Here is a 27,023-nt window from a genome sequence, read left to right as displayed (position 1 = left end):
TTTATGCCTTGTTTTGGTTGTAGTTTTATTGAAAAAGCTGGTATTAACATATTTATATTTTTATTCAACAACAGTTAGCTAATTTGTGCAACACAAAAAATGCAGCCATGAACAACAGCTTTCAAAACAATCAGATTTACCAACTTTACCATCACTTACTCTACACCACTGAAAGCTCAAACTAAAAAGAGAAAGAAAGTTGGAAACGTTCACAATGACGATGTTAACTTTCCATACATTCAAGAAACCAGGAAACCGATCTGTTACTATGATGTTAAAGACAGGAACGGAATACTGGTCTTTGAAAGGTTTCTATTTATTTCCTTTATAATCACTTCATGGTATTTTGGTTGGGTATTTAATTAGTTTTATAAAGCTCCAAAGATATATTCGTTTATTTAATTTTAACATGTTATTTTTGGTACCCAAAGCTGTAACAGAGTAAGGTACTTCAAATTAAAAACGAAAAATGGTTGCATTAGGATCTGCTTTATAATAAGTTATCTACAGAATCTTACTTGAGAATGTTAAAAGCTAAATATATGTTTTACAGTACCTCTAGCTTTAAATGCCAATACAAGCTGATAGCATTTTTTTTTCTTTTTGAGCTGCAAAGATTAATGGAGGGGGCCAAAATTCAAAGAAATTGTATGACACCCTTGAAGCAGTAGTTTGGCATTAACAAGTTTTCTATACAATTTACCACACTCAAACCTTTTTACAAGGGGAAAAAAAAAAGGAAAAGGCAATTTTGTTAAATTTCATTAGAATAAATATGTACATATACTGTCCATGCCTGCTACAGCACACAGTATTTTATAAACAAACATTCTTTGTTCCCTTTAAAATCACCCCACACATTTCATACCGTATGTGTTTAGTGTGGCTGGAAACTGGTGCACATGTGTTTGTGCTTCTACACACAAAATATACAGCATTGATCTAGAAAACTTCAAACAGACAGATTTCAGGTGTGGTATTGAATGAAATGTCATATAAAAGCTGTAGACTTTGTTTTTTAATTTCTTGTAAGCAGATTTTCACCCACCCTTCCCCCAAACCAAAATACAAAAGCATGCAGATCCCTTCAGCAGTACATTCTCCACTTACCAAGAAATCAGGGCATAATGGCTTAAAGATTTTTTTTTCTGAGGAGTTTTAATATGGGCAGATTAACAGGCCATGTGAGTTGTGCTCTTTTATTCATGGTTAGAGTAGAAATCCTTTGGGATATTAAGTTTTCTGCCAGAGCTATTAAGGGTGCAGCAGAACTTTCCTTTCCTGGATTAAGAGGACTTCCTGCCCACTGCACCGTTCCCATACCATTCCTGCATGCCCTACTTTGTGTGTACTTTCCTTTTCCATTTATATCACTAACCATAACAGAATAGAGATAGATCTAAGAGCATTTCTTTGGAGGAAGGTTTTGTTTGGTTTGGATTTTTCATGTTTCTCCGGGACTAACTTTGTCTCCCAGAAGTGGCCTCATTTAAAAGCGTTAAAATTCACTGAGCGGTCCTGCCTCTCACAGTCCCATTCTTTTCACAGTTACAGATACCAGGCATTGCCTGTATTCCCCAAAGGCCAGGATTAACATAACCATTCTGCAAACAACAAACAAGGGACTTTATCAAGTGTCTAGCAGTGATGTAACTCTGTTCCCACTCAAGCTGGTCATTGCCTTCAAGGACAGCACTTCTAGCCAAGGTTCCAGAACTCCAACCCAAACGGGTAGCAGGGGTTTCTTTGTGAATTGCCAGGCTGTGTCTGACCAGCCAGGCCCTCCAGAGTGGCAATGCCAAGTTTTTTAATAGTCCTTACACAATGAAGATACTACTTATTGTTTTAAACAGAGAAAAGAGAACCATGGAGAATAAAGTCGAAATAAGCTGGCTAACTATACCAGTTTGTCACTTACTCACTTGGGAAGGTGAAGCACAAAGTAATGTGATAAATAAATAATAAATAAGAGAGTACTGTAAAGAAGGGAATGGGATGGGTGAGATGGGGCAGGTTTTCACCAGCAGGGATTCTGCTTCTAGCTCTAACTCTCATGAGGTCCCTCCAATGTGCCACGTGCTCTAAAGGGATGTGGCTATTCATTCTTTTAAAGAGGCTCGGCTTAATTGAAAGACAGGAAAACAGCACTGGAGAAAAAAAAACAATCAAGAGTTTGAGGCAAAGAGCTCTAACAGTATGGTAAATGCTGTGGACTGCAAAAGCAGGAAGGGCACCAGAAAACCACAGTCCTGCAAACCACTAAGACCCTCAAAAGGATGGACAGGAGTTGAGGAGCCTCAGCCCTCCTCAGGAACACTCCCAAACTGAATCAATACCCCTGTTTATTTAAAGGAACCAATACAGACCACAGTACTGGATTTGCAGTCGTGCCTTTTACTCATACAGTTGCAGTGATGGAAAATAATTGGCTTGCCACCAATAACGATACAGGCTGAGGGATGAAAGGATGCAACCTACAAATCCCACGACAGAAGCCACAATTTTTGTGAAGATCACATCCTTCTACAACTCTCAAGAGGCTGGTTTGTAAATATAGAGGGATATTGATAAATCTAGTGCATTTCTGAGTTCACTTTATCCTGAAATATGTACAGATTGTTTGTCGCTGCTATAGCAATGATGTTCTCGGTTGGGTGCCATGCTGTGTGCAAGATCTTCTTAGTAAAGTCCAAACTGTCAACACTGATGTCATCTTTCCTCCGTTTGCCTCCAACGCAGACCCTCCGGGGCTTAAGAATGGCTCGTGGTTTACTGCTCTCCCGGGAAGCCTCCAAGGTAACATCCCGCTTGGTGTTGCGGTCAAACATTCGAAAAAAGTTGTTATACGCACCTGTCATTATCACACTGCAGAGAGACAGACAGAGAGCGACAACAAAGGCAGTTAAACAGCAGCTTGTGCAAAGTCTACCAACATGGCTGGATCAGGACAGCTGAGTTTAACCTTAGGATTTCAGACAGGAAAGAATAAGAAAAAAACAGGGGTTTTCTCAGTACTCCCCAGAATTAATGGTTTTCTTCTACCAATGCCTTCCCCTTCCATATTATTCAATGAAAATTACAGTTACCCCCAATAATGACCACTCCTCGACATCATGATAATCACATCATAAGATAATACAAGCAACATGTTTTAATAAGTCATTTTTAATTACCCTCCAGCTTTTTATGAGTGCTTAAGGATCATATATTTCAGGCTTTTTCCCTTTCTCTGGAGCTTTACCTTTAATAACAGCTGAGTTTTACCATGATTCCAGAAATAGTCTAAAAAAATTCCTACGTATTTCAAATCTTTTGATACAACAGTAAGGTTTAGTAAATAATTATATATTTTAAAGAATATTTTGAAGAAGGGTGTTTTGAAAGGTTCTGAAAAATCACATTGAGTTTGCACATGTAAATTCTTTCCAGATTAAACTCTTTCCCTTGCTGAAGCCACAGACCTTGCAAGTCCAGACATCACTAAAATTTGTATCTACAATGCTTCTTAGAAATAAACACACTGGTGTCAGGATTCTGGCATCTCTTATATAAAGTTTGAATGAAACATCAAGTCAGGATATATTTCTGGGTCTGGGAGAAGGGGACAGAAAACATACCTCGATCTGTATAAAAATTACCTCATTAATCAGCTTGCAGTTTGAAATAATGGATTGTCAGTTGCTTCATTCCCCTAGTCCCTAGGGGAGGATATTTTGTCACTAACTTTAATGAATTCAGGATTTCATCCATGGCCCTCAGGTTATTGGATTAGCATAATCATGGATTTCAGAGCCTTGTTTGAAAGCTCATCCTCTGTGAACTTTTTCCATATGTGAAACTAGGGCCATTCTGTACTCTCCTATCTCAGCCCCAGGACGGTTTTGTTCTGAATTTCCATTCTGTAAGAGGGAATCCACCCCAAATGGTCAGGTCTTCACAGAAAAAGCTGTACAGTTTTAAGACTCAGGCAATCAGGAACTATTTGCCTTTCTAATAGAGCCCAAAAGAATTTGACGTGTGTAGCATTAATAAACAAACCTCCATCTCAAATGACAGCTGCTTTCACACTTTACTGTTAGGGGGGAGGAAATTGTGTTGAGCAGCAGACTGGCCACGGAAACATGGAGCATATGGGAGAATATGGGAGAACTCACAGGCATAAGCCATACTCTCCACCATACAGACACTCACTAGCTGATTAGATTAGAAGCTCCTGGATTCAGGAGTGCCTTACAGTGTGTGCACAGCCTCCAGCCAGCGCTGTCTTGATCTCATTTGGGGCCATTAGGAGCGACTGTAATACAAATGAATGATACACGGGGAAAGCACAAATGTGAGCTGTGCCCCTCACTGCTGCGGCTACAGCTGGGGACTGAGAGCAGCGCAGGCTCTAGAGCTGCTGCAGGGTAACTGGAGTGGGTGAGCTGGGTTTGTACACTGGGAATGAATCACCCAGATCCACCCTGCTTCCATGTCTGCTGACTGCAGTCGGATGGCAGCTGGTACCACACTGAGCTCTGCGCAGCTCCTGAAGTGCCAAAGGGAACTGCTGCGAACCAGACGGCGCGGCACAGAGACCCAGCGCGCACTGCCCTGGGCGAGAGCTCCCCTACAGCCTTCATCTCACGGAGAGGGGCTGCTTCCTGGAGACCTGCAGGAAGCTCGCTGCTGGGGGGATGCACAGGGGCACTTGTCCACACGCAGCCCCATCCAGCCCTGGCAGGGAGCTCCTTGCTGCTCTCCAGCCGTAGGACCCGCCCCTGGTTGCCTGCGGAGAGGTTTCCCTTTCACTCCGCACCCACAAAGGCCTGGCGCAATCCTGCCTAGCAAGGCACAAGTTAACAACCTCACAAGTTAAAAAATAGGAGTCAGTGTGACAGCTTGATAAAATGTATCCCAGAAGCCGCAGAAAGTCTATTGATCAAGATTAGTGCCCATTTCAGAAATTGAATCAACAGCAGTAAATCAAATGTTTCATTCCTTCCAAATCACCATGTCTTGTCATTACAGCTCCTTCTGTAATGGTTATTTGCAACATGAGAAAGTTGAGGTTATTTCATATCTCAGCACTAACATACACAATTTGTGATGCAAACAGTCCAGCTGTATATTTTCTCCCAGGCAAAATTTTGAAACAGGTTCATAGTGCAGGGGCACCTCTGTGCCATGGGCTGCAGAGCTGTGGCTCCCAGGGGAAAGAGGAGCATCCCCCCTGATGGAGGCAGGAACTGTCAAGGAAGCAGTTTTCATGCTGGCAGAGTACCAGTGCACCAAATGCAGAGAGAGGTGTTTGTTAAGGATCTTATTTTAGAAGATTTTGCTTGCAGTAAAACTGCCTTTACAGTCCATTTGCTTTTTAATTTCTTGAACTCTTGCATATTTTTTAAAGTCTTTCTTCAGTTGGATTTACTGCAGTTTTTTTTTTAACATATGTGGATGACTACTTTTCATGCTGGCCCTATTTTTCTGCAGTTTAATGGCTCAGTAAAAACCAGCATTATGTAAATGAGAAAGTGCCCATTCTTGTTCAAGGTCACAAACACAGATGGATTATAACCTTACCTGCTGCTTAAAGTAATAAAAGAGAGTAGAAACTAGATGTAATCCTGCAATTTTTTTCTGTTCAGGAAAATACAATGTGCAATAGTGGAGTCCATGCGATAAGGAGATTTTTTTTTTTATAAATAGTAGAATATAAATTACAGCTCAATATAGGAGGAGTCTGTTCTGTATTCCCAGACACTGCTCTGCACAGCAGTGTTATGATAAGGGCTTGCACAAAACCCTTGCAAGAGAGGCTGTTTCAAGAAACCAAAGCCCTTCATCCAAAACAGCCCACACTACTTCATAGGTGTGTAAGGCAGCAGCCCAGGAAAGTTGTGTCTAACCACCTTGAATTTTCTTTAGAAGGCGGGTTTACAAGTTGTGCTACACAAGGTCAGAGGTACCATCATCTCTGTCATGCAGCGGTATTTAGGACGCAGAACACGCTCCAGTGCACCCCGAGGAGCAGTGTACTGATAGCTCAGGCTGGAGCAAAGCTTCAGCCTGACTGCATCAGCTCAAACCACCACAGCTACAGGCAGCATGATCACAAAAATCCCCAAACAACATCACACCCCACCCTGCCAAACCAACCAAACAAAAAAGCAGGGAAAAAACCCAATGGCTGCAGCATGACTACCACTACTACATTTCACCCTCTTCAGCCCAGCCAGTGCTCTGGAAGGAGAGACAACACCCCATACCTGCAGGCCCCTGCATTTGCACAGTCCCTCATTAACCCTCCTGCGCTGCCCCAGGCAGGGAACACATTTTCCTCTCCAAGCGGGGCTGCTCTGCAGAGCACCCGGAATATTCTCTGCTACCTCTGTTCAAGCTGCTCCAAGCAAGGTCCAGGCAATTCTTCAGGTATGTGTGTTTGGAGTGACAACCCAGAATTTCCTCCTGCCTGCACTGACACTGGGCATGCTTGCTTATCAATGATGTGATCTGAGGCATCTCACTGCCAAACTTCAGTCCTCATGCGGGGTCGCAGTGACCCAGTCTTACCCCTCCTTTTTCTGTAACAACAGTGCCAAATGTATTATTACAGAAGGTAAAAGGGGAAAGGGAAAACTCCAGTGCAGACCAATCCCTACTTTGATTGACTTTTCATTCCCTCCCTAGTTACCGTTTTGTTCTCTTTTTCCCTTTCTTCCCCTCCAATTCTGACTCTGGCCTTTACCACGCTTTCCAGATAGGTTTCCCTTTCCCCTTCTCTTCCTCTCCACTCCTCTTTTTTCATTTCCATCTATCCTGCTCTACAATCAAAAAAAAACCCCACCTTATCTACTTCTCTCTTCCTTTTCCCACCCCTCTCATGTCTTTGTTTTACTCCTGTAAGTCTCACTGCTCACCCTTTCTTGGTGATCTCCCCCAGCCCTCCAGTCTTGCAGACAACTTGCTTGGCTGTCCAGGTGTTTTAGCTTGCATCCCCCCCCCACCCCCCCCCCGCCTTCTTTGGGCTGAAGGCTGGGGAAACAGCAAATCCCTAAGAACCAAAGCTCATTTAGGCAGGAGACGTGGTTTCCAAATCAGCAGAACATTAACTGTACATCTCCCATTCAGCTGAGGCTCCTTTACACTGTGCCATGTTGATCTGGTAGCCAGCAATAATTCAGGTAGGGTTGTTTTTCCTAAAAGTAAATTTTCAATCTGTAAAATTGTCTGAAATAGAGGATTTGAGAGAAGAAAGTTACTCCTGCTTGCATTGTAACAGTAATACTCAAAAGGAGCAGATGTTTACCTATGGATAATGATTTTATTAAATATGACACCAGTATTGTACCACTGATGTTTAATTTAGGGCCGGAGTTTTAGGGTCTACAGAAGCAACCTCTCAACTACTGATGGCTTTGGCATCTTTAATTATCCTAATACTTTTAAACATCTGAGTCTCAATATTTTGGTTTTGGTAGTGACTCTGTTAAATGAAATGCTTCAGCATGGGGTTTTCCCCTCTAAAAAGTTCTGCTTCTCTTGGGTGGTCATCAAATTCTCTACTTCACCAACCTCAAAGGCATCTGAATAGGATTTTCACCATTTTACTAACCAGCAATGAGATATTCCACAACAATTTTTAGGCAATGACATTTCATCAAACATGTCAGTCACTAAGAATTGGCATATCTCTGTATTTCTCAGATCTGTTATTCCCATACTTCAAGTCAATCTCTTAAATGTTATCCATGTTGCAGCCATCCCTGCACACAACAGCCTTTATCAAAATTGCTCCATTCAGCTGCATTCCTGGATGTCAGGGACTGCCCTGAATATTTGGGGATATCAGCTGGAATTAAGGTTTTTAAGGCTGGCTTAAAAACCAAACCAATACTTGCTCCACACTGTTTTATGTTGTTTTTCTTGTTTAGTTTGTTGTTTTGTTTTTTTTTTTAAACTCTGATAATTTTTGGGCTAGCTCTGGCCCAGATTAGTCTTCCTAGATGCATAGAAGCTTTTACTCACCTGCAGATTTCTACTGTCTGGAGAAATTCAGCTCGTATCATAGTTCCCCTCCTTCACTGCTGCTGACGAGACCATGGAAGCCATGGGATGGTGTGACAGGACTAAGAGCAGGGCTTGGCAGGGCTTCAAGGACCTGAACACACCAGGCTTAAGGGTGATAAGAGAAACCAAACCAGCCCAGCTGCCCTGCCCCTCAGCACAGAAGTGGCAGCAGAACATCATTCCCTGGGGCAAGAGAGGCAGGGCTTGGACTTCGAAGGTGTGAGGGGAGGAGACTCAGAGAGCAGCTCCCACCAGAGCCTGCCCCCACATTTGCAAATCTCATCAAAGATGTCCCTCAAGGCACCCAGCATGAAAAGAGAGCTTTTCTTTGACCTGAAACTGTCTCCCAATTATATTTTGAGCCCCTAAATTTTCAGTATTTCACTGCCATGTGTACCAGTGCAGAAGAGGACATCTGCAGCCTCCTAGGATTAACACGTAAGGTCCACCAGATCAGGTTTCATGACAAGCTGATCCAATAAAAAAAAGGGTCAGTTCCAGAAAAACTCCTAAACAACATTTTTCATAGGAATAAAAAAAAAGATTAATTATAACAAAGGGAAAGGAAGAAGTACTGTTGCAAGCAATGAGGACCTCCTGAAATACCGGGAAATTTTCCTGTATGCTGGGCTGTGTAAAGTCTGACTGACTCCCCATCACAAAGAAGGAATTTAATTAAACTTCCTGGGGAAAAGGCTGCTGGAAAAACTTGAGACACAGGATTCAGGGTTGTGGCATCCTGGTACAGCTGGCTGGTATAAGACTGGGAGGAAGAACACGGGATCCCCAAGTACTTCCAAGCTAGTATTTGACATGCCAAGCTTTGAGAACAAAATGATGTCTTCTAGCTCTCCAGCATGGAGTGTGCTGCCAGACAGGAATAGACTCTTAACATCTCATCCAATGGGATCTGCCAGTTCTGCCCAATTAGAGTGAAGGCTGATGGATATTCAGGGGGATGAATGACAGTTCAGTAGGACAGGACTGACTGAACAGTTGTATGTGGCTTCACTCATCTGCTTGCAGCATATCACTTATCATGGCAGTATTTAGAAGTCTCCCTGGCAGGGGTCCTATACACCCATTCATTTGAAATCTTAAAAAAAAAAAATAGTTAACTAAGGTATTCACTTGCTATCATGTAGAATTTGTTCTTTTTTTCCTTTCTTTTTTTTTTTTCTGGCTTCTTTACCTTACAAAAGGCTACAGAAGTGCTTATTTTTTAAGATAAAACTGAAAGCTGTTGACAGTGGGAAGGAAACAGTGTCCTCCAGGTTATTATTAAAATACCTGACTTGGGATGTGAACAGAAGAGCTAAATGAAATTGCTGTGTAAGTAGAGCTCACCTATTCTACCTAGTCATGTAATGATGTATATACAATAAAGATAGCATCATTTTTGTGTAATATATTCAACTACAGATAATACGTGCTCATCTGGATGAATTAGTATAAGGCCTCTGCTTGGCTCCCTCCCCTGACCACTGTTGTTGCCAAAGTACATAGTGATTAATGTGCCCTTCAGCAAATGAGATCAGCTCTGTCTGATTGTATTAGTTCCTGTTCATTGGAGTAACTGAGCATCAATCACGTTCTAATCAGAGCTCACGTATGTTGATTATTTTTGTGAACAGCTTCACCATCAGGTTCTATGATAGCCTAGATTAACTTCTTAGTAATGACAAAACTTAATAAGAAGTATTTTCACCTAAATAATAAACACACTTTCATTTTTAACTGAACAATCCTGTCACTACAAATTGTCGTTATAGCTTTCAAGTCTTGCAAAATATAAAAATAATATGTTTAGAACTGCAGTTATTACTGTTATGTAGATGGATTAATAATCTAAGTACTGCAGCATCTCTTCTGAGTACAACTGTCAATATGCAATTTTTACCTTTAGTAATAGTCCTTTTTAAAAAGCTGCATACTGAAAGACTCAAATTAAGTGACCTTACTGTTCAAATGAACTGTTTTTAAGGGGTACTGGTACCTAAATATTATTTAAACTATGATCTACCAATAAAAAGATATTCTAGTAATGTGTAGCAATACTTGTCATACTCATAAGCAAGGAGCTCAGAGGAGCGAATCAAAAGATGAGCATCAGTTCTGATACATCTGACTCTTAAAAAGAAACAACTAAATTAAAGAGAGCTCTTTTCTTTTGTCAAATGTTTCCAGCTCCTCTACTCAAAGAGTTTTTTACAGTCAAGAGTAGCCCATTGTGTTTAGTGACAGGTTTGGTAATTGTGCATGACTAATAACGCCTCAGTGTCTGGGCAGTACAATAAATGAAGCCCTCACAATCTAATGTTCCCACTTAATAATTACTCCCTGCATTGATCTTTCTGATCTGTCAAGTAGGAATGAAAATATTACGCTCACTTTAAACCCTGATATTGAACAAGAATTCCATTATTACCAGGCGACTACCCAGAGAGCAGTCTTACCACACTAATGAGGACAGCAGCACTTCATCTGGCCAGAGGAGAGAGACTCCAGGCCTGGGAGTAAGTGGCTGCCCATCCTGCACAATGCACTAGGAATTCCCATCAAGTATAAGCAAAATTGTTTGAAAATACCTGAAAAGTTCTGGATCTTTTTCAAAGTTTCACAATATCTACATTATTTGAATGCACTGTTGTTCTGTGCCAGACTTAGGCAGGGATCAGCACTGTGTTTTCCAATAAATGCTTTAAATTTTGAATTTCTAATAGTGCCAAACTCAAGCAGTAACCACACTGAGAAAACCCTCTGCTAAAACACCCATTCATGTATGGGTTTGGGAGTTTCAGAGAAAAGCCCCAAAACTTGGATTTTCCCCTAAACCTTCTGTGAGTCATTCCCAATCTTTGACCGTACCAAAGCCACAACAGCTGGTGCCCAAGTTACAATGACAGCAATCTGGGAAGTATTTTGCTGAGTGTGGTCCACCTATGTAATTTTGAACGGCCAGCAGTTGGTATCACAGGGGATACTCAATGCTGAGTTAATCCTTGTCAGAAAATACATCACTCTGGCGTGCAGGCAACAGAGATAATGGAATATATATGAATTTTCATTTGCACAATGAATGATACAAGGTAAAAGTTCCATTTCTTAGCAAAGACATTGGGCAGGTAGAGGAACTGCGCAAAGGAAAGTAGTCCAAAGAAAAGGTGCCCCTTACCCAGTGTACAGCATAATATTTGATCTGCATTTGTGGAACACAGGACTTGTTCTGCACTTCCAAGTTCAGACACTTGTAATTTTAAGCGATGTTGCATATAACTGCTTTCACAGATTTCCTGAGCACCACCATCAGAACAGCTGGGTTTCTTGTATCTCCGCCACTCAGGATGGGAAGACAGCTTGTCACTGTTTAGACAGGTATGAACTACCTCTAATTTCCAGGTTATAACTACCTGTTGACACTCAACATCTATTTGCTGTTGTGTCATTATCATTCACATTTACCTTAGCTAGATCTTCTTCCTCCCTACATATATCTCTTTGGTATACTTAATATAAGCAAGTAAAATCTTGGCTTCTCCTTTGCTAAGCTGATGAAAACCAAAGTCCTGGCCTCTCTTCTTCAGAGCAGCTGTCTATCTGCTCGATTAGTTCATCCACCTTAAAGATGAGGGACATGAAATGTGTAAATGCAGTTCAAAGGTCTTTGAATAAGAGCCCAACATAATGTCACCACTACTTCTCTCTCTGCTGGATAGCCCAGTCTTGCTCATTCAAGGATCATATTTGCCTTTTTCACAGATGTCTCAGACTGCCTGTTTCACAGTCCAGGCCCACTGCAGGGTGGGCAGGCCTGCTTCAATACAATGAGACAGACTGTTTTTCCCAAATGAGAGACTGAGCTGAAGGAGCAGTTCCAGGCTCAGTGCCAGACTTCTGCCTCTTGGCTCCTAGCTCTGCTGAACCAAGAGTCACTTTGTGTCACTCAATATTGGCTCCTGTGCTTTCACATGCATTTTGTAGGCTGCTAATCCCTTCCACAGTCACCTAGCATATGAATGTCCCTGGGAGTTGTTTCCAACTGATAAGATGAAGGTTTGTGCTCTTTTTTTAACTAAAATCCTTACCTTGCATTATACTCTTGGATTTTATCCATTTTTGTTAACCCAGTCCTCTTGGGAGCTCAGCCATTCCTGTCCAATATTCCTACTCCACAAAGTACTGCCACTGTTTGCCAGCATTATGGCATTAGCCCACTCCATCCTTGCTTGCACTCTCTGACTTGTGCCAGTATGTCTCATTAGAACATTCAACAAGATATTATGTCCAAGATAAAAACAAGGATCTCTCCGTCAGTGCATAAGGAAAGGGACTGCTCTGATGGAGGGAGGTATCAGAAGTGCCATTTGGCAGCAGTTTGCAGAGAATCAGAGGGTGCCTGTGGCAGTCCTTCCTCACACCCATTTCCAGTAAATGAACTGAATTTCTGAGGCAGGTCATGTGCAAATACAGGATCACATAAGTTTCCTTAGTGTGTCGGTGGGATTGTGTGAGTTGGCATCATTCTTTCTAGCTTTTGCAGCCTATTTATGATTTGGGTGAAAATGGACATAATTTGAAGGGTTTTTTCCCCCAAGGCATGAGCCAAGGTTATTAAGGCATACATCATGTCTAAGGCAGTCAGAGACACAACTGCACAAACATCCAAACATCTTCTATCAACCCAAACACTGGTGTGTGATGCCGTACACTGATGTGGAAAAAAACCACGGGTAACTACTTTTGGTTTGCTCCCCGTCATTGGGGGGGGTCTTTTGCTAAATGAGGACAGAAGGATGGATTGATTACCTGTCTGATCCATTCCATGCACATTCAAACTTGTCAAAGATGCAGTCGTTTTCATAGAGGGAACATAACTTGCTTCTAAGGTAATCATGGACCTGTTTTAAAGAAAATAACTGTTATTCTTGAAATCAAAGAAAATACAAAACTCCCCAACCAGCCCTTCACGTTCTGCTTTATATTCCACGTTCACTTTCAAAATATGCTGCATAGATTGGCAGCTCTGCAGAAGATACTGTGTTTAAACTCCAAAGAAGCTAACTGTACTTTTCCACAGCCCAATTAATAGGTGCTACAGAGTTACTGTTGCAGGAAGGCACGAAACATGCTTCCCTCAGCAGCCTGCAGACCACTCCTCTTCAACATATTTGTTTCCTGCTTGGGTGATTTTCTCAGTGCTAGCCTAATTCCCAGAGACATTTCACCAGCTGATACCCTAGATGTGCTAATTAATGTGCAAGAAATCTAATTTAAATAGTAACAAAAATGCCATATTCCAAGATAAGTGGACTCTCACTTATGGCAGAAAGAACATGGCTCTATTAAAAGAACCTGTATGGTATTACATTTATTTTTGTAAGGTATTTCAGAAGCCAAATACAGTACAAAGTTGTACTTGCACAGGCTGCAAATAAGAACACTAATTTAGCCCAAGGATTTCTCATATTTGGCTGAGACTTAAAAACAACATTGTAAATTATCATTTACTCACTGGAAAAGAGGGACTACCCAGCAGAAGACCTCTCTCCTCTAGGCCACACATCTCTGCTGAACAGCAATTATAAAGAGCATGCCAACTGTTTCAGTCTTTTGCTGAATTTGATTAGTTTTCCTTCTGGATGATTTGATTTATTCCATAAGGAAATATGGTGGTAGAAAATTCCTGCCTAGATAAATTTACTAATGCACTTCTACTCCTGATATTTTCTTCTAGCTGCTGTAGAAACTGTAAAACAAAGATGTGTAGGTGACGTCTTGGAGAAACACACCAATCCAATGGAACAGGGGTATAATTTAGCTCTGCCATCCTGAGGTTACAGGTTCTTGCAAGCCAGTGAAATTATTCCTGCTCATGGCTGCTCAGCATTCTCCTCTGGCCCGAGAGCACAAACATTTCTTCTAGTAAAATAACTTCTATCAAGACCAGATGAGGGACAATGACCTTTCACTTATATTTTCTTTAAACTGACCCATTTTCCATAGTCAAATTGTACAGTATCCAAAGAATATTTGTAATGTAAGGTTATTAAGGATTATACATTTTTGTTATGGATCAATTTTCATTAATAAATGAATGAACACTGAACTGTACATTAACAGATAATGTCTTATACAGCAATTAATTGGCAAATGGAGGAGAACATTTCACAATTAAATGCATTTACCGTCACAGCGAGCAATAGGTCAGAACACTTTTACTATTGATGCAGTTTCCTACACTCTCTGCAATTAAATCCTTTCCTTTTCTCTTACCTAAAACCTTTTTATGTTAGCAGTGTAATTTGTTACAGAACTGGAATTCTTTCCTTTGTCGTGCTTGTGAGCTCCCAATACTTGGAAGAAATAGAAAGGCTGCGTAAGGCAGAAGGAAGTAGATCACATTTGCCTCCCTGACTGTCATTTCTAGGTCTTTCTCTCGTTACCATTTCCAGCAGCCATCTGTCATGACCACTGTCATGTACACACCCTGTGCAAAGTGTGTCCAACTCCACAGCTTGGAGCTGTGCCTTTCTATCTTCTTTGTCCAAAAGCATTTTGCAATTCCTGTCTCAGATGTCTTACCTTGTCAAGACTGTCAGACTCACCCTACTGCCTTGGACAACCACCTTGTTCTTTATGTGGACCTTTTGATTACCACATTTGAACACATTCAGACCCTCAGAGAGACTATGAAAAACTAACTGGAAGAAACACTTAATTTTCACTGTTTGCATATTCATGTGCCACTACCGAGGGTAAAATCAGATTTGCCTTGTCTGTTATACATTGTTCTTACCACATATCAATAGTACTTGAATGCAAACCAAATTCATTCCTAATTACCAAGAACCTTTTCTTCACGGCAATGTTTCAGGTCTGACCCTCATGAAATTATTTAGCAATTCTGTGCTCCAGACTAACACAGCAACACAGCTACGCAGGGACCTGTTTTACTGGGACTGAATAGACACAACCAGGAATTGCACTGGTGATGCATGGTCCAAATCACTATGCTACAGAGCCTGCCAAAAGTGGATCAAGCTATTACCAGCTATGAATGCACTCACCTTACTGCTCCTAAGGTTTCTGCTGGGGTAATTCACCTGGCAGCACCAGAAGAGTAACCTGTGAGGCAGGGCTGCCTTGCAACACTCAGGCACTGACCATTCCACCGCATTGCTCTTTTAGTGCTGTCCAGTGACCATACTCTGCCCTTTTTTCTTTTGTGCAAAACAAACAGGAGAAAATCATGTTGAAACATTGTCAGCAGATAATGTGTTCAGCAGGGCTGCAACAGCTGCTCTATTCAATAGCATTCTTTGAGCCACAGCACTGATAGGAAAAAAAACCTGCATGAGGAATTAATTTTTGTTTGCCATTTTTCTAATGTTAAAATTGTAAGCTGATAATGAAGCAGTACAGTTATGGATTCTGCTCTTTATTACAACTCTGTGTGAAATCTCCTGTTGTGACCCTCACTATTGCAGCTAGGCAATATCTAAGTGGCTACCATGCAGTGGATGAAATGAGAAATTCAATCTTTTAATGAACATCTTTTAATCTTTTAATGATATACTTGTCCTCATAATTACGTGGATACATAAAATGAAAATGTTAGGTTTATTTGTTGCCTTCCAGTGATCTACCCCAAAAAACCTTTTGAGAAATTGCCAAGTTTATATATGAGATTTAGGTATGTGAGAGAGAGATATCTCTGAGACAAATTATTTAAGAGAGCAATTTAAACCACTTTTTTTAAAGACAGAATTCTCTCCTCTCTGCAGCTTAAAAACATGAAAGGTTCTCAGAGCAGCTGGATCACACGAATTCTATGGCATCCTGTGCTATTGGCTTCCCAAGGCCCCCTGAGTTCCAGATTCTCCTTTAGTCCACTGCAATGCTCAACAACACATCTGTATATTCTTTACAAGGCACTGGATAGATATTTGAAAATGAAAGGCAATCCATAGATTTAAGTAAGGTGGTAAGAACAGTATTATATTTATTTATAAATAAATATTTAGTTGTATTTTTTTTATATTATATAAGGGGCTTTGTTGTTGTGGTTCTTGGTTTTTTTCCTCTATAAACTTCTGACTGCAATTATCAGTACTCATTTTCCCATCTCAGCATGAAGAAATATAACTTTTTAATTGGCCCTACTGTTGGGTGTCAGACTGATTTAAAAGTGGCCAGCTTGTTTCGCAGCTGCCTACATGAGGAAATAAAAGCAGGTGTCAAAATCAAGACAAACAGGTTGGCTTGACCAGCTATTCCTCCCCAGGGACAAGGCTGCCTACTAAATTAGCATAGGTATAAAATAATATATTACCTAAGTTCCCAAAACCCGAGATTCTATTATGTTATATAAAACACAGTCTCGCCCTTACCCTCCCACTCCATTTTCATGGCATATCAACATTTCTAACACATTTAGCATTACAAGCACTGCCATTTTAAGAGCAAACCCAATTCTGTAGTCTTAAAGGTAAACAGGCTCAGACTTTCCAATATTAACACATTGAACAGTGAATGCTATACACTGAAATGTAATGGGTGCACTGAAAAACACTGGGGCCCACTCTGTTTACTGAATGCTAGCTAACAAATACTGGAAATTTTTGTTTGTTTTGACAAGAAATGCTATCAAACTCTCATCATGTTATTTTAAAACCAATCTTAATTATAGTTACTGTGAACCAATGTATCCCACCTGCCATTATTTAGACACAGAAAACAAGGGACTGATCCAGCACTGTCACAGGATTGTCTCTCAGTACGCAGCACAAGCCAGATGAACGGCATTTTTCCTACTTTGCATACACTTTTTTAGGTAACTTAACAGTTTTTTTCTTACTGCATTTTCATAACAAGCAGCTTCTGTGTCACAGACATATTTTCCTTCTTTGAGCCAGAGTCAAAAAATGTAAGCTCAGCCCTCTATTGCCAAACATAACAGATGTCAGAGTACAAACTTAGCACTGGCTGGAGCCACTGGCATTTTGTCTGGATAATATCGCAATGAATTCAGGCAACCAGATGTGTGTGTCTGGCATTTGTGAGCTGCTGCATCAGTGGTGATGCCAGGGTTTAACACGGATCACTTCTAGAACTAGGGACAAGGGAGAAACACACAGATCAAGCTGTAAAAGGAAGTTCGGAAATGACAAAGTTGTAAACTCTCAGCAGTCCCAGCAGAAGCAGAGTTCTAAGCAACATACAAAATCTTTTCCTCAGTTACTTTTAAATGTTAGTAGTGAAATACATCATTTAAAAGCAGATGCCAAAGTGAAGAGATGATTTCTCTTTTAGAATAATCATTTCTTTCAAGACCCTAATCCACAGGGAGTGCAACTTTGACTGCCCAGGCTTTACACTTCCTTACTAATGCTGCGATTGCCCTTTTCCTGCTGTAAGGATGCCACTGTGAGGATTTTAACCACCTTGATTAATTCTCTTAGCTTTCTGCTTCTCAGATAAAGTAATGAGAAGTTTACAGAAACATCCAGTTTTCGAATAGTGAGATCCTTTTATAATGTTGCATTTTAAGATGTAGGAGATTCCTACCTGGTACGTTTCTACAGGCTTTGTTTCCATGTTCAGATCCCAAACCTTGACAGTGAGGTAATCTCTTGTAAGCATGTATCTACCACTGTGACTGAATTTGACATCTGACACTGAAGAGATAATTTCTGAAAAAAATGATCTGTTACTGGGGTCTTCTGGTTCTTCATAAACTGTTCAAAGAAAAAGAAGCAAGACAGAAATCAGAATTGTAAAAAAATTTGCTCTGTTGTACAATCTGAAGTGTGCATTTCTTGTGAAATATAATTCAATCTACCAAGGAACACGATACAGAATTAATCATATGTCCAGCACTTACTTTATTTTTTAAACTTTATATAAAAATACAAACTGTAAGCTTTAAACATTACAATAATTAATGTTATGGCTATGGACTCAAAGCATAACTTCAGGAAATTCTGCAAATACACTGGTTAGTTGACTACAGAACCCTATAGCAAGACAGTTCATGCCTTGCTCATCCTTTCTGGGGTCTGCATACCCCATTTCCCAACATAACCAAAATCCAGGTGTCCCTGTCACATGAGAGGTATGTATATGTGGTCTCACAACAGTCCTGGCATCTCTGGGAGATGTGTTTACTCAAAGCCTGCCCTGCTTGCCAGAACCAGCTGGCCTGGTTGCAGGCTACTCATTGGTCATGTCTGAAAGCATCTGAGACTAAGCATGAGAATTTTAAAAAGCAATTGCAAATTGCAATTACCTCTTCCTAAGAGGTGAGCATAAAATAGACAGGGGTTTACCATGTGGATGCATGAACTACATAGTTGATGTGCAACTGCTGACAGCTCTGGAAAGGACTGAACTCACTGAATGTGAATGTCAGCAGCTCTGTGCAATCTGACAAGACAGCAGGTCATGAAATATTGCTTACACGATGTCCATACATGAAAATCCAGCTCTTGTAGCTATGAGATTGGTCATCCCTGTTCAACTGTACATAAGAATGATACTGGATGACTCTAGCCCTACCTTACAGATGCCTAGAGCAATTCTGTTGTCTTCCTGCAGGTACCTGTGGCCCTGTGATCCAACTGACTTCTATGGTGAACTACAGTAGAAAGTCAGGCTTTCAGGGTCTTTTAACTCTCAGCAAAATCAGTAGGGTTTTGGGACCTATGCCTAGAATACTGTTTGAAAACTGGCAATTTAGTGAATGTCATTTTCAAGTTTCAAAAGCAGGTGAAGAAAAGCCATGTGATGAAACATGAAAACATGCTGAAAGTAGAAAAATTTTTTATTGTCAGTCAAAACAAAGGTTTTTATGTAGTCCACTGGAACATTTCTCTCTCAATTATTTTCTCCATGACTATGATTCAGACTGTTGGAAGCAACAAGGTTAGCTTCCGTTAGGTGAAATAATGTTCTGCTGAAAGTTAAGGGTGAGTATGTGGGTGAAGTATGTGGGGTAACGCAAAAAATTATGGGCAATTTTCTTTGGGGGTGGGCAGTGGAATGCAGCCAGGCGTGCACATGAGAATAAGGTCTATATTTAAACATGTGCACCACACATCTGAACAGTAATGAACTACTTCAAAAAGGGGAAAAAACTTTTCTTTCAGATAGACTGTAAACGAACAACTTTAAATAGCTCTTTAAAATTTTGCCTAGACATTCTGCAAAGCAGGTATTTTGTAATTATCCTGTCAGATTTGCAAGAGAAGTCTGATGAGCACAAAGCAATTATCATTTCTCATACTTCTTCCCTTTAATCTGTCCAAACTATAGACTTGGCTGGCAGGAATTTCATCCTCCTAATTATGATGTGAAGCTGCTATTAAAACCAGGAAAGAAAAAAAAAAACCCCACACTAACTGAACTACACCTTAATTTGTAGCTTAGATATATTTTCTTGGCTCGATGTGGCTCATCCAACTCCCAGTGATTAGAAGAGAAGTGATATTTGTACATGAATATTCTCTATTTTGTTAATTAATGAGATTAAACCATTTCATTCTTTATCTGCCCCATTTATTGCTTTTCTATGCTTACTGTGTTAAGTATTAGAAAGACTTAGATTAATTAACTGTGGAACTAACAGAGGCATGAAAGTCTTGTATCACTACAGAAATAAAGATAGCAGTAGAAATTTTAGTAGCAGCAACTCTTTGGAGATAGTTCCTCTAGTCAGCATAACCAATGCAGGAAAATTCTTACAGGAAATTAAGGAACAGCTCCCAGTGAAAAGAAGAGAAAGCTTAGCAACTACCAGCACCTGCCTGAGCAACCAGAACAGGCCATTAGCCTCAGGAAATGAAGATGAAAAAGAGTGTTCTTGGGACTTGGCTATTTCTGGTTTAGCATAAACATAAGCTTATACACATACTGCAAAAAAGCACCATCTTTCTTCAGTTTGGCTAATACAAGTTGAGAAACTGGAAACAGAACAGCAGTGAAGGGACAGCCTTGTGACATGGACTTCAGTTCAGGCAACCAATTCAAATTCAGCCCTGACCTCTCCAACGCTGATAGGAAAAAAACCCCATTGATCTAGCCCATGGTTTCCAAAACACATTTTCTGTTTATTACTATTAAGACTTATCTTTTGGAGGCTGCTCTTACACCCAGGAGCAATCAGTATCCGAAACACGAGATTTCAAATCTAGCTTACTTCTCTGTATCTAAATAAATCTTGTTAGATCTGAACTTTGCTGACATTTGATTATGGATTCTATTATATTCTTTGACTAATTCCATCATTAATTTCTTAATAACTAACACCTACCATACAAAAGGGTATTTAACTTTCATTACTATTGTTCTTGATAATGGTCACAGTGCTATTTATGTGAAAGACACAAAGTTACCTGTCTAGCTACTTAATGAACATAGGAATCACAAATAACATGATGTGCTGAGTTCTCACGTGACTCAGACTTAAATGTGACCTCGATGACAGGACTCTGGTATAGAGAAATATAATGGGATTATAGAGGGAAGTAGAGCAAATCTCTGAGTACAGCCAGTGTTTAAAGAGGAGCCTTCCAGGAAGACACTGTTCCTGCCCCTTATGCCTCCAGCAGATACATGGCTAAACTGAGAAGTCTGCTTAGGGAAATAAAAATGCTCAATTCCTTTCTGCACAGCTTCCTGCTCACAAGTTAAAAACCACAGTAGCTTCTCAGAGAAGTCCAGACTTTGCAGAGAAGGATGGGTTCATTGAAGGATACATGCCAGTGCTCTGTTTTCCTGAATCCTGAAGAAAATCTGTAGCATAAAAATACGCTGCTTCTTTCTTAAAGGAAGTGCCATCTGCTGAAAAACAAACTCTTATCCCTCCTAAAAAATATTCTTGTTTCCTTGTGAATTTCTCTGATCTAATGCAGAATGGAGACTTTCCTTTTCCAGTGGATAGGAAAGGCATCTCTAATGTGTGCGTTTATCATGCAGAAATATATGCAGACGTCTAAAGTTAAAAAAAAATGGCCAGGAACTGCAAGAGTAGGTGGAAAGGTCCATCTCACAGCTTCCCCCCAAGACACTGGCCAAAAGAAAGCAGATGCCTCAGGAGGAGCTAAAAGAAGTGTGGCGCACTAACACCTTGTGGCTCTCATCTGTACTTTGGGGGTCACAGGTGCTGCCACCTCAAACTTCCCATCAATATGGGCCTGATTCCACACACCTGAAACTGACATATATTGGACAAGATACATCCAATTAAAAAAAAAAAAAACAACCCAAAGTAATTTTCAAGTTCAGTTCTAAACAAGTAGCTGGGCAGAGCTTTTAATCATTGCAGGGTGTAAATTCTGGCATATGTGAACTTTAAAAATTATCAAAAATAATGCTAAAATTGTCTTATATGGTGGGTGCAGTGTCACAATCTGATATATTTCCTCCTATATATTTCCTCCTGAAATCATCACAAGAAGGAAAACTTGAAGATGAACAGAAATCTGCTCCACAGATTTTGTAAGAAATTCCATCAGTCAGAGGATAAAATTATAAACAGCTTTAAAGACTCATTCCCTCTAGCAAAAAATCCCCACTGTTTTCTTTCTACCTATGAACAAATAATAACCTATGAAAGCTTTTTTTTAAGAGGATACTGTTTATAGTTTGCATCCTGTCCTGAAAACTTCTGATTTTATAGCCTTTGCTGTTACTTAGATTTAAATCATTGGAAATCCTGCACCATGAAATAAATCTCTCCCTTCCTCCAAAGACAGCTGATGGATTTAGAAATTCATCCAGTTCCTGTTCAAGGGTCACTGTTACAAAGGGATGAAGACAGCTTTGGCAACAGTGGAAACGGAGGCAGTGTGGTTACTGAGAGGGAGAGGACTGTGAAGACCAGGGCAAACCAAGTTGGTGGAACATGATAGAGAAAACAATTTTTCATTTTTATTATATAAGCAAGCAAACACTCTGCAGCTAGACTGAATTAAGAACTTATTACAGATAAACTTCTGGGTTACACTGGTACACAAACAGGTCTATTTCAACTGGACCTGGAAATACCAGTGGTGGATCAGGTAATCTCTCACTGGGCTTTAATTTCATAAACACAGAAAACAGGTTCAGTCCCAGGCCAAATAATTTATCATTTAAACTAAGCCCCTATTTAATTCCAGATCCCAAACAAAAATGGCTTCAATGCCTGATTAAAACATATTGGAAAACAGTACTTTGAAACATATGGAATTTCATTGGTCTTGACAAACTAGCCGCAGTAAGAAAAGGAACAAGAACCAATATGCTTTCCTAATAGCTGATAAATAAAAAAATTTAACCAAAATAACAAATTATTTAACTATACTGTAATATTTTTAGATGGCAAATTTGCACTATTCTTGGGTCAGCTGTAATTTGCTCTATCACACATATTTCACCAAGATTAGCATAAAAACCTTAAAACTAAATTTCATTTGAATTTCTATCAAAATGTAAGTATTCTTTTTTTTTTTTTTTTAAGTACATGACACTTGTTCATAACATTCAACACAGAAACCATTGTTTTGGTGTCATTTAATTCAAGAAACGCTACATCTTGAGCTAAGCATAGTTCTGGGCTTATCTCCAATGTGGTAGAGATCTCAAGAAGACATAAAAATGGGCAATAGAAATAACCAGAAGTACCAAATTACTTCCACACAAGGAATGGCTAAAGAGACTGGGGTCTCTCAACCTAGGAAAGACTGAGGGAGTCATAATTAAGAGTGGCATGGAAAGCATGAATAGGGAATGACAGTTCACTGCGTACACTGTCTCTTCCAATCCACAAGTAGGGGTCACCACGTGAAACTAGGAAAGGGTAAGCAGAGAGAAGATGGTTCTTCATACTGTGCCTAATTAACATACTAAAGACTTTACTGAAAGATACTGTGAATGGTAAAAAATATACACAGGTTCAAAAGTAACTGCACAACTTAAAGGAAAGAAAAAACCTCAAACATCCATTTCAGTATTGTTAAATGCAGTAAGTTCACTTCCACTAAGGTCCCTGAACCTCAAGTTTCCAACTGCAGACTGCAGAGCGTGAAGATTATACACTTAGTCTGTTCTTACATTTTCAGTTGATGTTGCTACTGCCAATATTAGAGCCAGAACACTGGGCTAGAAGGACCTCTGATGTGCCCAGCTATAGTAATTTGTATGCACTGTTTAAAATCTATTTTAGGATTTCATACAAAAGAGTTCCTGTGTTCATTCTAAGTGAATCAAGTCAAACTGCAAGCTCCCATTGAAATTCATGGTCTCTTTATGCCTTTTAGCTTCATTATTCATGATAATAATTTGATTTACCATTATTATTTAGTCTATCTTCGACTATCTCTGAATGTTTTATTGTTTTGTATTAAGCCAATCCACTCATACATTCATCTCCCTTGGAAATTCTCTTTCAATAATAGAATATTCTGCTAATGTGACAATCTTGGTCTATACTGATTAATATGGTTATACATGATAAGTAGTTTTTAAATCTGCTTTCATAAGCAATCTAAATACAATTATTTTGTGAGACATATTTGTTTAACATTTTATATTACCATAGCCTGTAGCTGCTTATCCTGTTTTAAACTAAAAAAAGCACCTTTTTATACTTAGATTTTCTACTTGCTTTTATATAATTCAGAGGGCACCTCTTTGTGTGCTGGTCACTTACACATCATTTTCCTTCTTTGACTCAAAGCAAATTTCTGACCCTACATCAAGGCTGAAGTTTCACCTACTGTACAGCATTCCTTTATCCAATGACCCACTATCAAAACCAGGCTTCTCATCAATACCTCTAGAGAGCACGGCTTTTTAAAGTGGAGCCTCAAATCAATATTTAAGAATCTGTTTTACCATCTGCACTGAGTTGCCGCAGCTTGTCACAAACCATGAGGGAGGGTGCATTAGTGCTGAAAGGCAAAGCCAGATCAATAGCTGAAGATCAGTGGGTGGGAGCTTCACTACAGAGTTGCTTAGATTAGTATAACTTTACCAGTGAGTTTGTTAATAAAGAGAAATGGTGTTAAAGAGAGAAAAGGAATTGAAAAAACACGAAGTCAATCTAGAAGATCAAGCCTCTTTAAACCTCGGTCTCACAAAGACTTACGTGCATGTTTAATGCCACATGTTGTGAGCAATCCCAAGGAGTTACTGGGACATAAAACTACTACTGCTCTACAGCCAAACTGATGTGTAAGTCTTTCTGATCTTAATATATAAGACTAGTGATAAGTGGGTTTTTTCTCCCCCAGTGAAATAAGATCTTGAAAGCTGGTTTCATGAGACATTAAAAAGCAGTATTTGTTGCTATCAAAAAAATTAAGCAAACAAGACAGGAATTTTAATAGACTGAATAATTAAATCAATCTTACAGCAATTATTTGCTTTATCTGTGTGTGGTTGGGGGAGAGGGGTTAACGAAACACCTCTTCAATCATAAATCATTTACCATTGCTTCAGGCTTTTCTCTTTCCTCCGAGTATTTGATAGCTAGAAGTATATAATTCAGGTTTTTTCTTCCTCAGATTTAATTTTAACATATCTTGCACAACTGGAGGAAATACTATATAGACATAATTGCATTTCTGTAGAAATGTTTTTGAATTTTCATTAGCCATGTTTTAAATGTCTTTATTATACACTCATCCAAACTGAGCAGAATGGAAGCTTTGGAGCCCATGCTAAAGGCAATCTGTTACTAAATTTCAGTGGAATTCCTGCACAAGGAAAGATCCGTTCCAGGATCTAGTTTAGCATGCATGAAATTGTAGTAACAGACCTTTAGTGACAGTCATAATTACAAAATTATCAGGATATGGGCACATTTTTTCATTGGGGATATAAAATCAGCAATGCATATATGCCTTTGTAGTGCATGCTTAAAAATAAATACAGAATTAAGATAAGGAGAACAAGCCTTCATCAAACACAGGATCAAATAATTTCAGAAGCTCTGATAAGTTTCACTCCTGTCACATGAAACCTTGCAGATTTTGCCTGAAGTGGACATCACTTTGACAGGGGCCTCTCTGTGTACAAAGCGACTGCCTCTCTCTCAGATGATAACCTGACATGAGACCAGATGCAGAAATAAAAAGTGTATTTTAGATGTAAAGCTCACACACAAGAAAAACAAGTTGTTTCTTTTTCAGTCAGACAATAAGCATCATTCATTTGGAAAGGTCAATATTAATTAGCAAATCCAGCAGGGATAGTCTGTCACAGGCTTTTTTGTGCATCTGGTTGTTCTCTGTGGCAAAATGAAAGATAATCCATATTCAGTCAGAGGTCTGAAAGCTGTCTTGGCTCTGAAATTCCAACCTGCTTTAAACAACTGGTAAATAGAACTAATTTAATTTTAAAGATTCAACATGTTTAAGTAGATTATCCTTGATTTCTGTCTTGGCTGTTTCCACAGTTCTGAATTCTTTAAAATCAAAGGCAATCTCAAAAAAACCCCAGCAGATAACAGAATTGAGTTACATGCCTGACTGACAGGACAGTGGCAATTATTCTTGGGGAAAGGCTGGCATTTCTTTCAGGCCCGGAATTCAAATAAAAATGTGGAAAAGGAACTCTCAATGGAAAAACCATCCCACTCAGCTTTGGGTGGCATGTCTGAGTCAGGAACCAAATCTGGAATTCACTCTGCATTGCTCTGAAAACCATTTTATACTTTTAAGGTACTGATAGTCCAACCCACGGGATTGGGATGCACCAGCTGAGATGCTTTGCTCCATTCAGGGAGAGTCCAGAGAAGATGGCTGTTGGGATTGCCTGCCACCTATAAAGGCTTCCTTGGTCAAAGGGAGGAGGGCTCTAAATGGCTCCTGCTACAGACCCAGAGGTCAGGAGCTTGAGAAGTCTGTCTGCAGGACAGAAAGCACCAACTCATGGTGACAGAGGCTAATGCTATATAACCCCAAAATCTCTGTTTTTAAGATCACCATGGCACACAGAGCAATGAACTTGAAATTGCAGCTCCACTTTCCTCAAAGTATTTTGCTGTAAACTCTGCACATGGGTAATGGATAATTAGAAATAGGGTTTAAGTCTACAAATACACATTAAGAAATGAATACTAAAAAACCCTTAAAGCAACATACAGAATTTAAATAAATTACTACTTCTGAAGTATGCAACCACTTTAAGATGTTAAGGGTATTACATGAAATATCAATGTGAGTTATACTCTTGAGTGACTTAAATTTCCATACTGCATGACTATACAGTTTATATTTACCATTTAATAATGGTTTTAATAATTCTGATGAACTATTGAAAAAGCTCTTTATTTTTTTCTGACTTCACATGCTCAAGCTCAGTTTTCTTTAGCTGACTGCTTTATATTATATGATTTGTTGAAACAGCCATATGTACCCATCTAGCCTACAAGCTGTTTGGAAGAATGATATTAACTCCATGAACATTTATGAGGATCGCTGAACATAATATTAGCAATAAAAAAATAAAAACCAAATTAGCAACTATTTGTTAATTGAACAGTTGCATATTATGCTGTAAGTATATTTTTAGTCAGGATGATCTTACTACAACAGCATCCCTATGCTTGTCTTCCTTGTCACCTTAACCCCATTAAGAAATGGTGTTAAAGAGAGAATTGCATTTATGGAATTTATGAAATTTATGGAATTTGAGGTAGGGGTTAATTCTTTTATTTCTTCAATGTTCCCAGCTGACCACTCCAACAATGATACTTTTGCTGCTGTCACAGATTTCCATATACTGCCTTTTTTTCTACACTGCACTGCCATGCATGTTGTCTCATGACATCTCAAAGGCAATCTTTGGGTGTTTTGACAAGCACACTATTTAGGTGAAAAGTTCCATATTATTTAAATTAATTCCCTATTTGTTGCTGAGGTTTGACTTCCATAAATGTTTTAAATCTTTACCTATAACACCATGGACTGCAACAACACCTTCCTCAT

The 27,023-nt window shown here is 39.5% G+C and overlaps 1 protein-coding gene across 8 annotated transcripts in view; it reads right to left on the bottom strand.

Moving 5' to 3' along the window:
- PPP2R2C (protein phosphatase 2 regulatory subunit Bgamma) overlaps positions 1-27,023 on the bottom strand; it is a 207,936-nt gene continuing 180,913 nt past the window's right edge. For 6 of the 8 annotated variants that reach the window (XM_032108542.1, XM_032108544.1, XM_032108547.1 and 3 more), the window contains 3 exons: positions 17,617-17,786; positions 12,856-12,947; positions 2,574-2,865 (listed from right to left, as the gene is read on the bottom strand). In XM_032108542.1, the coding sequence (XP_031964433.1) occupies positions 2,574-2,865; positions 12,856-12,947; positions 17,617-17,786 (554 nt within the window). Of the gene's footprint in view, positions 2,866-12,855; positions 12,948-17,616; positions 17,787-27,023 lie in introns of all 8 variants that reach the window. The other 2 variants (XM_032108541.1, XM_032108543.1) reach the window with 2 other exon arrangements.

Source organism: Corvus moneduloides, chromosome 5 (genome assembly GCF_009650955.1).
Source record: "Corvus moneduloides isolate bCorMon1 chromosome 5, bCorMon1.pri, whole genome shotgun sequence".
Lineage (NCBI taxonomy): Eukaryota > Metazoa > Chordata > Aves > Passeriformes > Corvidae > Corvus > Corvus moneduloides.
This window is presented reverse-complemented; position numbering and strand designations above follow the sequence as displayed.